The 13,247-nt window shown below is 46.2% G+C and overlaps 1 protein-coding gene across 1 annotated transcript in view; it reads right to left on the bottom strand.

Moving 5' to 3' along the window:
- Nucleotides 1-68: 68 nt before the first annotated feature.
- Nucleotides 69-13,247, bottom strand: part of itga3b (integrin, alpha 3b) — a 32,277-nt gene continuing 19,098 nt past the window's right edge. Inside the window, exons 13-25 of the mRNA XM_030339656.1 lie at nt 12,735-12,878; nt 11,827-11,927; nt 11,338-11,506; nt 10,036-10,119; nt 9,859-9,938; nt 9,330-9,407; nt 8,553-8,655; nt 7,128-7,310; nt 5,032-5,163; nt 4,321-4,434; nt 4,049-4,147; nt 3,802-3,927; nt 69-2,909 (exon numbers count right to left, since the gene is read on the bottom strand). Of these exons, the coding sequence (XP_030195516.1) occupies nt 2,799-2,909; nt 3,802-3,927; nt 4,049-4,147; nt 4,321-4,434; nt 5,032-5,163; nt 7,128-7,310; nt 8,553-8,655; nt 9,330-9,407; nt 9,859-9,938; nt 10,036-10,119; nt 11,338-11,506; nt 11,827-11,927; nt 12,735-12,878 (1,524 nt within the window). The 3' untranslated portion in view covers nt 69-2,798. The remainder of the gene's footprint in view (nt 2,910-3,801; nt 3,928-4,048; nt 4,148-4,320; nt 4,435-5,031; nt 5,164-7,127; nt 7,311-8,552; nt 8,656-9,329; nt 9,408-9,858; nt 9,939-10,035; nt 10,120-11,337; nt 11,507-11,826; nt 11,928-12,734; nt 12,879-13,247) is intronic.

Genomic DNA, 13,247 nt, shown 5'->3' with positions numbered 1-13,247 from the left:
ACTACATTTCCTTTTAAACCATCAAAACAATAGTCATCTCATGAATAAAAAACACCATGAAGTGACTATACATTTATACACTTTTATTATTTTTTTTACAAATTCTTGAATTCTGTTGAAACTGCACAGTAATAAAAACGAACACACATACAGTAAGACAAGAGTCTGTGCCCTAGGCTTGACCCTAGGGCACAGCCTCTTTCTTTCACTCTCTCCTCGACCAAGTCCATCAGAAAGAAGAGGGGGGGGGGGGCTCTCCACAGAAGACCTTTGTGCTCCCGGGGGATTGAGACCCTACACCTTCTCCCCACAAGTCTTTCTCCTGCGATACATTTTGTTTTTCTTTTCATTCTCCAACGCTGCAGGCTGAACACAATTGACCGTGGAGTTTTCTGGAGACCCAGTCCAACCACATAACGGGCCTGTTGATTCATTGCATTTACTTATATTCTTCCGGGACAATCTCAAAGTCTCGCGTGAAAAAACAACAATAGCATTCATTTCATTCAAACCGTTCTACACAATAATCATTCCTCAATCATCCGATAGAAATGTTTTGCCGCATTCTATAATTTATACTGCATTTAGCTCATCACTGTCACCATAATGTCACTCATCAATACATCGCTGGAAGCACACAACGATTAAGTCCAGTGTTGCGACTCCATACCATATATCCGATTATGTGGAGGACTCCATGCAGTGGATAAGAGTCAGATATAACAGTAAAATAAATAAATAACCACAAGAGCCGTTGTGGTTTCAAGTGCACCCCTGCCATCTTGACGCAAAACATGTCTGCTTGTTCCAAATCTCCAAGCAGCCACACTTATTCTCACATTCCTGGTCATTGGAGTGTTGGGGGGGAGGGGGGGAGGGTCTCGGATTAGTCATTTACATGTGCTCATGTTTAGCTATACAATTTTTTCGTACTGGCAAGATGCGCCCTGGGCGTTCCTGCTTGCGCCCTCAATATTAAAGTTATTTTTTTTGTTCTTCGCGCTATACTCTTCGGTTATAGCGTTAAGGGTTAGGAAATGAAATTAACTGGACATTAAAAACAGACAAAAATAAAAAACAATAAGGCAGTTTCTCGTTGCAAAAACCAAAAATAGTACATCGAACTTATGTTTGATGTCAAAGTTCAAGACAGCTTAGAGAAAAGCTTCCCAGATACCACTTTCAGCTCAGAAAAAAAGAAAAAACACACAAAAGACTGACCACGAGGTGAGATTCAAACCCAAAAGAAAAAAGAAGTGAATCGGGAGAAAAAAATACATCAACAAGGCAAATTACCTCGTATAATCGTACACAGGTAAGGTCGGTGAATGTTCCAAAGAGGATGAGAGGGAAACAAATAAAATGATCGAAAAAAGAAAGTAAATGTGCTATATACATTGAAATGGCTTTACCAATACAGGAATATCCATAAAGAATCAAATGAACGCAGCGTAACGTCCTAAACTCATGAACGAATCCCCATTCCGTTGTACAAAACCGCAAGCGTTGGTTTATCACGCAATGAAAGAAGTCATTGCAAAGTAACTCTTCCCTATTAAAAATAAAGCATTTATTTCCAACACATGCTACTAGACCGGTCTTCCCTGGAGAAAAAAAACGTTTGAATGACCTGTTTCTGGTCTTTCCCGATTCATTACATAAGAGATGTCTGGTTATTTCAGGGAGCGAGGTTTGTCACCAATGTTGTGCAGGTGGTTCTCATTGCGCAACATTCACATCCACAACACCAGTTGAACTGCTTCAAGAACTGCCAACGTCAGTATTTGTAGAAGAAGAAGGGATATGCAAGTCTTTACAGGAACCTAGAATCTGAATTTCCCACCTGGGATTACTGAAGTACTATGAGAGGAGAAAAGGAGAGATGAAAAGCTCAAATAAGCATAATGTGAGACCAGTTTTGCATTGCGTAACCCCTTAAACAAATTAAAATCTCTGAAAGAAAAAAAGGCATATTGCACAAAAAGAAAGGACAGAATTAAATCAACAACAAAAAAAGACAAAAATTAATAGGCATTATTCACACAGCTGGCCCTTGTGCTCAGCGGTCCGGGTCCCTTGCCCTATAAATCATGAGTTCTCCACGCAAAGAACTAGAAACAGGTCAGTAGTAGTAATGGTGTATCTCTCTCCAGTTGGTGATCAGGTACTTTCTCTGAGGCTCGCTGGCTGGGAAGCCCATGCACCCTTTGTAGCGGTCTGCCTTGCAGATCCTCACCCCCTGGTACTTTGGCATGATGCGATAGTAGACGGCCCGCTTGAAGAACCCAAGCTGGCGGGGTGCAGGGACACAAAACAGAAGAAGGAAACAGGGAGAAAGAGAGGGACTGTTAGACAGACAGAGAAAGAGAGGGCTGTTAGGGAAACATCCGGAGAGTTCCACACAGGGAGAGGGGTGGAAGCGGCCGAAACGTTACAGATTCAGAAAGCTAGGAGGGGCCAAGGAGGAGTGAGTTAGAAAAGGAGACGATTGGAATAGGCGTACGAGGCAGGAGAAGTTCTGGAAGGAGCAGCATTAGTCAAAGAAGAGAAAAAGTTGTTAGGGGGAATCTTTAGACGAACAAAGCGGGCCTGTCCCCCGAAGAAATACAGTAAGTCCCCAAACAGACTTCAACCATCCAAAGTAACGGGGCGAAGCAGAAGCTGAGTAGCTCCAATACCAAGGGACGCCAAGTGGTGTGCCAGTACCAACCCCCCCCCCCCACTCTCCCTCCCACCACCCCCACCATCATGGAGGCTTTGAGTGGGGGGGGGGGGGGGGTGGGGGTGGGGTGGGGGTCTCAGTAGTCTTCGGTCAGCTTCTCAGTCTCCGATGGCTGGATCTTCATCTCTGCTTTCTGGTCCTTGGCCTCGTACATCTGCCTCTGGTTGGCTCTCTTGAAGAAGCCACACTAGGGGGGAGGAGGGGAAGGGTGGTGGGGAGGGGTTGAGTGAAGACGTTAGAGGCCTAGAATGATGGCAGCTGCTGCTGCTGCATAAGGGAGCGCTATACCCTTCAGTCTTTTGGGGAAAGACCCTGCCACCTGCTTATCCTTTAAATCAAGACCGCGAGAGACGTCCTTCCTAGAGCTCCGAGGAAAAGCACACTGAGTCCTCCATCGCCCTAATGACCTACCTCCAACCATCATGCTTGGCCAAAAACATGACGACATACTGATGAAGGCGGGGTCTGTGCTCGTGAATATGAAAGAGAGCTAGGTGCTAACTTGAGGGGGCTGAGCGTTGAGGTATTCGAATTCAGCCGTTGATCAAAGCTAATGTATTTATTGAGATACCCTGAGTCAATCGTGTTAAAAAAACCATTATGGGATGTCCTGGATGACTTTGGCCTCCCCGGCTGCCTCACCACCCCCGTCGTAAGTTACTTTCCAATATGTGGTTTGTTCCGCTTATAACAAAGATATTGACAATGGTTATGCATAAGTTATTGTCATCTGTAACATTGTTGTTGCTTTTGTTGTCATGGAAACATCTTGCCGATGGTTGGATTTGAACGCTAACGTTGGACGCAGTGCATGGATATTCCGAAGTGTCCCGAATATAATGCACCTGTTATGGTAACACTTTACAATATGGGTACATTGTTTAACATTAGTTAATGCAGTAATATCAACTTAAATGTTAGCAAATGCATATTGCAGCATTAACTAATTAACTAACTAATTTATGGTTCATTCATGTAATCAAAGTAAAACCATCAAGTCATTAATGACTTCATTATTATTCCGTTGAATAATCAAGTAGCCCAACACGCGGGGCCGTAAGTATGAACCGTATTCATACCTTCCACAGTAAGAGGCTGATGATTCCCAGAAGGACAACCCCGGCTCCAGCTGCCACCAGGAAGATCCAGAGGGGGATTTCATACGGGGCCTCCTCATCGAACACGGGGTCTATGTCCACCGAGAACTTAACGGGACATCAAGACACGGGTTATCGTCACCACGGGGTCTCCTCCTGTAACGGGCGTGATCGCCCACCGCGGGATGTGGTCGTGTTCACGTTGCCGGATGCGATCGCACACACTCACCTCGACGGTGGTGCTCTTCATCTTGATGGTGGTCTTGTCTGTGATCAGTTTGAGGGTGGCCTTTCCCTTCACCTTGACCCTGAGCACCTTGGAGTAGTCCTGAAGACACACACACACACACACACACACACACACACACCGACTGTACGTCAAGGTTTTGTCTACCGTTAAGCCTCTCATTGGACACTGCTCTGCTTTGAGTATGTAAAACGACGGTGTTGACAATCAAAAACAAAGAAACAGTGATTATTTCATGTGGTTTGACCCCTGACCTCTAGCAGGGTGCTGTTCCAGACACGGGAGCGGACGGTGACCTTGGCCTCGGTCTGCATGTCAACGAGGGGACAGGTGAAGGTGACGCACCGCGCCGTCCCCGTGGCACAGTCCTGCCTCACCGCAAACACACAGGAAGACGGCATGAGGAAGGAAGGCTAAGAAGGGATCATCGCAACACGAAATAAGAGAAAAAATACTTGATTTATAGAGCAGTTTACGTCACTTCTTTATGACCACTCCGTCGTTGAGTAGAATCTTTGAGTGGAAGCATAGATACATCCTAATGATGAGCAGGTTCAGGTTAAGGATACTTGAATGTCTGTTGTGGACATTGGGAATCAAACCCAGAACCCTTAAGCTTTTAGGACCTCATCCACTAGACTATCCTGCTGTCTATTTTGAGTAGTATCTGGAATTATGATCTATACTTGACAATGAAAATGACACGCATGTGCGGTCGTATTAATTTTTTTATCCTGTATATTTCTTAATATTCTTTGACCTTATTTGCATAATTACATGTATAAGATCTCCTCTTATTATTGTCTCTTGCCATAATAAATGTCGCTGTTCGGCGCGACCCTGGGTCCCACCGTGCCTACTATAAATAAAGCCCTTTGACTTTGACCACCGTCGTCATGACACCGTTTCACCACCAGGGTTGCCGGGTCACCGTACGCTAACGTGGGCCGGGGCGCCTGCCTCACCAGGGTCACGGTGTCTTTGCGTGGCGAGAACAGGGTGGCGACCGCCGGAGGCTCCGCGGAGGGGGTCCTGGGGTCTCCCAGCACCAGCGTCTGCCTCTTGCTCCTTTTGCGGCTGCTGCTCTCCTCCGTCAGCTGGGGAAGGAAGGATAGAAAGAGTAGTGGAGGTGGTGGTGGTGGGGGAGGAGAGAAGGCAAAAGACGTTACATCACCGTGGCTTGTTGTAATAACTGGCTTTGATAAAGACATGACGGCTCCTGGCCCCCGAAATAGCCCCGCTCGTCCCCCTCAATTGTCTATAAGTACGACCGCAAACGTAGCGTTTCTAATTCAGGCAGTGTGAGTAAGATTGGTGTCTGGCCGCACAGTAAAGGATTGTTTCTAAATATTACTTCTGCATGTGCGCGGGCGTCTGGCAGAGGAAAGGTTTTCACACTCTTGATCTTTAAAAGCAGGCAGTTTGGGGTTCATAACTACCGCAGAAGGGGAGCAGAGCCAAGAGGAGGGAGAAGGGGCGACACACTTTGACTGGTGACCAACAAGACCAAGCTCTGCAAACTTTATGTTGGTTCAGTTTGTTTTATGGACTATTGTAGAGTGCTCACACACACACACACACACACACACACACACACACACACACACACACACACACACACACACACACACACACACACACACACACACACACACACACACACACACACACACACACACACACACACATTATTACCAGCGTGGTTTTTTAAAACATCACCAGATAAGTTGTGACTCTGTGTGAACTGGCCACCAGGACCTGTATGTGTGTGTGTGTGTCATTTTTCGGTGTGTGTGACAGTTCAACGCCCATCCTATCCTCGAGAGTGGGTGTGGGTCAGAGACACTGCTGCTGTCATAAACATTATACGTTTTCAAGCTTTTATTTTTGGCGATTTTTGTCCCCTATTTATATCTATTTCACATAGCAATTAAAATGAACTTTTACAAGAACTCTTGAAGAATTCCATCATTCGAGGGCAATTCAATTTCACCCTTGAATGATTCAGATATAACAATATATGTAATTATGTGTACAATAAAAGATAGGTTTAAATAACATGAGCTTTATTTATCTCAGACAGGAAATTGTGTGTAGACCAAATGTTATTTAGGTTCTGACAAGTATTAGTAGTAGGAGCAGTACTGTTAGAATTTAAAGAATGAAATGGTCGAAATAGATTAACTTTAAGAGATACAACTTTCAGTTTCAGTGTGTATGTTTTTACATTGTGTGTGTGTGTGTGTGTGTGTGTGTTTACACATACAGTGAGGATAAGCACGTACGCCAACTATATTTTTAAGAAAATTGCCATTGTATGTTTTCACTCTGTGTGTTTGTGTTGCATCCTTGAAAGAACGACTCCGTCTTCTTTAGTTTGACAATTTTATTCTCCCCAGACTGCATATATATCTTTTAAAGGTTTTCACCAAGCAGCCGCACTCTTACACCATGTGTCTTCTTTAAGTCCACCTTTTTTCCCCGCATTCCTGAACCACCCCTGAAGACGTTCCAGGTCATACGTCTACTTCCGATAAACAAGTTATCCCATTTGGATAGGTTATATTTCTAGGTTGCAACATTTGCGTGTGTATGTGACCTCACTAACAGACTACAAATACCAACTTGCTGTTTTTAAGTACTTTGCGAAATTGTAGGTTTACACTGTGTGTTTTGTTGGTTTGTTTGTTTAGGTTTTCACTGTGTGTTTTGTTTATTTGTTTGTGTATAATAAAAGATAGGTTTGAATAACATGAGCTTTATTTATCTCAGACAGGAAATTGTGTGTAGACCAAATGTTATTGAGGTTCTGACAAGTATTAGTGGTAGGAGCAGTACTGCTAGAATTTTAAGAATGAAATGGTCGAAATAGATACAACTTTCAGTTTCAGTATGCATGTTTTTAATGTAGGATAATGATTACAGGGAGGTTGAGTATGTTTGCGAATATTCCATTTGAAGGACTAGTGTACGCTTTCACTGGGTGTTTGTCGGTGAGTGAGTGAGTGAGTGAGTGAGTGAGTGAGTGAGTGAGTGAGTGAGTGAGTGAGTGTTCATTTACATTGAGCTTAAGGGGGTTGACGACATCTCCGGGAGGGAAGCAGTGTGTCTCTGACGCCCCGTTCATGTTGCTCACGATCTCGGTGAGGTACAGCAGCCACTTGCCGTTCTCCACCTCAATCGGCCATTCAAACTCAATGGCTAACGTCCCCATGGTGCCCACGCTCGGTCCCAGCACCTCCACCTAGTGGCCATGAGAGGTCAATGCATGTCATCAATACATCAATTGCATGTGATTAAATCTGCTGTATGATTTAAGAGCTATTATAAGAGAGTAATTTGCTAGCAAAAGCCTAGTCATATATTAGATATTAGTGAGGGAAATGCGCTGTGAGAATATCTGTTTAGACTTGATGAAGCCTGCCTCTATACGAGACATTTTCAATTTTGGACTAAGCCCGGCTAATTTCGGACCAACCATCTCTTCCCTGATAGGTTAAGCCAGGGAATCAATCTTGACTGTCAATCCAAGGTGCGTGAAATGCAACACTTCTCTATAGACCTCTGAAGAATAAGTCCCGCCTCTGAGGCTCCGGTTCCCTGGGTCCATTGTACAACTAATTAATTTTTTTCTGGCAGATACAAAGGATTAAATAACGAACTGGAGTGGGGAAGGTGAGGGAAACATTCAGAGACATGGGCCATTGTAGGCAGCTCATCGAGCAATAACACACAACTCTTACTACTACTACTACTACTAGTAATACATTGTAGTGTAGTTAAGGGCATGCAATCCTGTGGTTTGGAACCACCCTGACCCTGAATAACCTCTAGGTATTCCTGCAGTACTACGGGACGCATCGACGCACTGGAGACGTTCTACCATGTAATATTTAGACCTCCCACGGTAAGACACACATGGATAAATATAGGGTGCGGTTCATGGTTTAAAAACCAGGGCTCCCTCAGCACACACAGACACATGTATGGGTACACACACAAGCACACACTCGCACGCACACACACACACACACACACACACACACACACATGCACACAAACAACACACCATGCACACACCAACACATACACACCATGCACACACCAACACACACACACGCACATACACAAGACACATGGCAGCACACACAGACACGTGTGTGGGCACAAGCACGCAGGCACTCGCGCGCACACACACCCGCACACATGCACACACCAACACACACACGCACATACACAAGCATGCACACACACATACACACACAAACACACACACAAACACACACATAACCAGCCCCCCCCCCCCCCCCCCCACACACACACACACACACAACCAGACAGGCACAAACACTGACACACACTCTCACACAAACCCAGACACACAAGGACACGCACACACTTACACACACTCCAAAGGTGGTCTAGGTCCACGTAGTTGGGGAGAGAGCACAGGGTGGGGGGGGGGGGGGGGGGGGGGGTGACTCACGTTGAAGGTGTACTCCACCAGGCTGCCCACGTCACTGCTCTTCTTCATGGCCGACTCGCCCACCACCTCGCCGCTGGAGTAGACCTGGACGTGCGGCTTCTCTCTGGAAACAAGGGGCATGTGTCAGGGAAAGACATTGGTTCGAGGGGGCCATCATTGCCCTGCAATCTACCGCAGACCCAAAGCCTCCAGGATGAAAATAACTCTGACGTTGAAGTTAACGTTTTCTTTAAGTAGAGCCAGTCTGGGGTATACAGCGGGCAGGTTGAAGAAGAGGGGGAATGACGTGTGGGAACGGATCCCGGGTCGCTACAGCCCACCACTGCCCTCACCACGTAGGAAACACGCCTCGCAGCGACCCAGGTTGGATTCCGAAGATGTGGTCCTCATTTTCCGTCTCTTTCAACCCACTTCCCTGTCTGTCTTTCTATCGGTGTGTCCATAAATAAGCAAAATGGCTATTTAAATATGTACGTAATAATAGAAAATTAAGGAATGTACAGCCTTAAGACATTCTACTGTCCACATCCCCTTGTGAGCAGAAGGTTTTGAGTCTTCAGGCATATGGACCACAGAGAGATAGGAAGGGAGCTACATGGCACTGCAGGCCCGGGCAAGACCCTGACCCCAGCCTCAGAACCCAAGGCCCGTCCCTCAATCCTCACAACCACAGCCTGTACCTTCCCGTTTTTCTTAAAAATAGTCTTGCTTCTGAGCATGACACTGAACTCCAAACAGAAAGAACAGGTCCACCATGGAAGAGGAAGCAGGTCTCACATGTTAAAGGAGGTGAGGATGGAGATTTCCACCAGAAGCACCACCGCCACGGGATGCATATCGCTCTGCTGGCTCAGCCTGAGGAGAACAACACATGCACAACCACTGGGTAAATAACATGGGACGTTGATTTATGATTGCAGGAAGGTCAAGGGGTCGCTCCAAGTCCAAGTAACTTATACAGAGCTGAGGCTGATTTGTACCAGATACAATCACAACTGTTTATACCACAGAGGCACCCATTAGGAATTGTGGAGGTTATTTCATGGCCCTTAAGCTGAAGAATATGGAACAATCAATTGATTAATTGATTGACTTAATCAATCAATCAATCAATCAAAGAATCTGTGAAATATAACTAAGTGTAAACTACGTTCATTTTCGTTAAAGGTTTGAATTCAATATGAACTGTGCTATTGGTATGCAACCTATTGATAACTATCAAATACAACAATACCATGTTTAATCTCAGATGGAGAAAGGTATAAAACATGTCTCTGGAACATCTAAACTTTGTGTCGGAACGTACGTTGACAACTGCAGTAGCGACTTGATCTCGCGCGTGTACAAGTCGATGTCTCTGGTCTGGAAAATTAGCCGCAGTTTCACCTGTTGGCGAGAAGCGAGGACATTGACCATGAGAACAAATGAGTACAAAAAATTCACGTTTCACACTGGGACACGAAAGAGTCTTTAAGGTCCTCACGCGCTCATTGCTCCTGAGTGGGTTCCCCAGCTCGCAGATCACAGAGTCCTGACCGTCTGAGTTACATTCCCCCTTTGGGCCCTCCTGGATCGGGACAGAGGAGAATATGAAAAACGTTAACACGCGTCTCAAAGAAGGTCGACATTGTTTAACAACGCACCTCAACGTAGTTCTTACACACACACACACACACACACTAAAAATAAATATAATATTGAAACTAATAATGTGAAGGAACTACGACGATTGTCTGTATATGAACAGACAATATAATAGCACTAAAACTTATATTTGAAGACGTGGTATCCTAGACGGACTTTCATCCGTCTAGGAAGATTATTGTTACTATTGGCATAAAAAACAAAATTGAGGTTTAGTCCATCCACCATATGGCCTAGCCACGCCTCGCCATATCTCGGCCAAATTGTGATATCTAATATTACTCTACTCTCCTAGCGCTGCTGATTCACTGAGCCTCATTGGCTGTATCCTAAGCCAATCAGGGTGTTCACATTCCATAATCACTATCTACAGAGTCATCTGTACTCAGTGGTGGTTTAGGGCACGGGCCCGCTTTTGGAGCCCCCTGTAGCTGCAGTGCAGGCACCCCTGCTTGCTGAGAAGGAGCCATGCACAGAAGCTGTGTGAGAAGGGGAAGGCCAGGGGGGCGCGGGGGACACTACACCTCTGGGTCTCCCGAATGGAACGGACAAGGGGGGGAATGGGGGATCCACTGTGAGTGCGGATTGAAATCCTCATTGAAGCCTGCAGGGTTATGTGATAGACATACGGAGGAACGCGATCGCTGAGCTGCCCTGCCCCAACATTGCATGACACGTTAAACTCAGCTAGAATCGCCGCCCAACATCATCCAAAATTTGATGTCAATAGACCAAAAATAGTCGGACAGCCTACAGAAACTATAGATAGTTAATGTGACAATGACATTATTAAAAATAGACTTGGAACAGGATTTACCGAGGAGGATTTTTTTTTTTTTAGGAGCATTCTTTTTTTCTAGCTTTTGCAAGTAGTTCGCTGCCCCACCTGCCTATTTGGATGGCACACGCCTGGTATAGAGCAATACTCTAATGGAATTAGAGTAAATGGAATTAGTGGGCTAAAGTCAGTCACACCTCGACTTTCTTGCAATTGAGAAATATAAGTTTGTCTTTCACTGATATTGTTATAATAAAACATGGCTCGCCCAGGGTGAAATTCAATGTAGAACTGCCACGTCTGTACTGATCTTTCGTTCCACTCTCAGATTGTAAGTGAGGTGCTTCCCCCTAGTGGCTGTACCGTGAACCTGACGCCGAAGTAGCTGAGCGACTGGGGGATGCTGATGTTGAGCATGGCCTCGTGGGCGTCCTCCGCCAGCTTGCCTTCTCCCGGCAGGTTGGTCACCTCCACCAGGATCACCACCTTCTTCACGTTACTGTCGTACTGCAGCACCTGGTCCAGGTCCTTTCTGGATACACACACACATGCACACACACGCACACACACACACACACAGAACAAACGCACACCGAACACACATTCACAGGCATGCCCAAGCACGCACGCGCAGATACACACACACACACAGGTTAGTTAGTTAGTTGTTATTATTTTCTTTCTTTCATTTGTTTCACTTTTGATGTATTTACTCTGTTAAGCCTCAGGGAGAGACAGGTGTGGTTACATGTTGTGCTCCACACACACACACACACACACACACACACACACACACACACACACACACACACACACACACACACACACACACACACACACACACACACTCACCTGGGGTAAGGTTTATCCGTGTCCTCAGGAGCGTACTCTGCTGTTAGCTGCAGGTTGCTGTCACAGTTATTGTCCGAGCCACACTCCTTATGGAAGTGGAACTGCAGAAAGACGCAAACAGTGAAATGCGACATTAGACACACCATACACACTAACACGTTTTGCCGCGTTACACCACGATAAGCCTCGCGCTTCTGTTGGACCGCATTCGGACATTCCCAGACAACACTTCGCCAAACGTTGGCTGAGAAGTAGCATCAAGGTCAAAGGTCAAGGTGAGATGTTTCGTGACGGCCGATTAGCAGTCGATCGACAGTCGTAGACCCTGACGAGGTTCTGGCAGCGTGCGGAACGTCGGCCCGTATTACCTTGGTACCACGACTCAGTCCAGCCGAAGGGCCGAAGCGCCATAGAAAAGAAAGGACCGGGCTGCAGCTCGCCTGCTTCGCTTGTCCCTCAGACAGAGGGACAGACAAGGCTGAAGATTTGCGATTTTACCAATGCACACGGCCATCGTTTTGAAGCAGTATGCCCTTTCAGAAATAAGTCTAAGTATATGTCCATCGTGTCACACATACTATTTGCATCATTATTGCATCATGTGATGCTGCGTGGTGAAATCGGTACACAAAACATATCCAGCTATGTTTGATGATGTTTGAATAAACTCAATAAGAATCTTAGCCTATTGGTAATATTAGGATACAACATTTCGTATTTCACACTGACTCACCCCCAAATGACCCACAAATAATTTCAAACAAAGACTCGTAACCCCCGGGTGACAGCGGATGACCGCGCACTTTGGATCAACCCGCACATCACTACTTTGTGTGTGTGTCTGCGTGCGTGCGTTGGTTTGTGTGTGCGTGCATGCGTGCATGTGTAGGGCTCATGGCTCTCCGGACCTCTGCTCTCTGGGTGGTCTTCTGCTCCTGGCTGAGGATGGGGAAGGAGTCCAGGTCCTGCAGCCCCTGCGGGTCGGGCTTCAGCTCCTGCAGCGCCATGGTGAGCTCGAACACCACAGGGTCCAGCTTGTCCCTCACCGTCGTCTGGAGAGGCAGGAGGGGGTTCAGTAAGGGCAGGGCCAGGGCTAGACTTGTTTGCAGTGTACAATGTTAGATGAAATTAAGTTAGTACTTTCATTGTGTGGAAGTGTTTAGTTAGACAGACAGACAGACAGACAGACAGACAGACAGACAGACAGACAGACAGACAGACAGACAGAGAGAGAGAGAGAGACGCAGAGTGAGACACAAACAGACAGGAAGAGAGACAGACACATGGAAAGAGGAAGGGGGACAGAGAGAGAGAGAGAGAGAGAGAGAGAGAGAGAGAGAGAGAGAGAGAGAGAGAGAGAGAGAGAGAGAGAGAGAGAGAGAGAGAGAGAGAGAGAGAGAGAGATGGAGTGAGGGTGAAAG

Source organism: Gadus morhua, chromosome 18 (assembly GCF_902167405.1).
Source record: "Gadus morhua chromosome 18, gadMor3.0, whole genome shotgun sequence".
Taxonomy (NCBI): domain Eukaryota; kingdom Metazoa; phylum Chordata; class Actinopteri; order Gadiformes; family Gadidae; genus Gadus; species Gadus morhua.
Note: the sequence above shows the minus strand (reverse complement) of the source record. Positions and strands in the feature narration are given on the sequence as shown.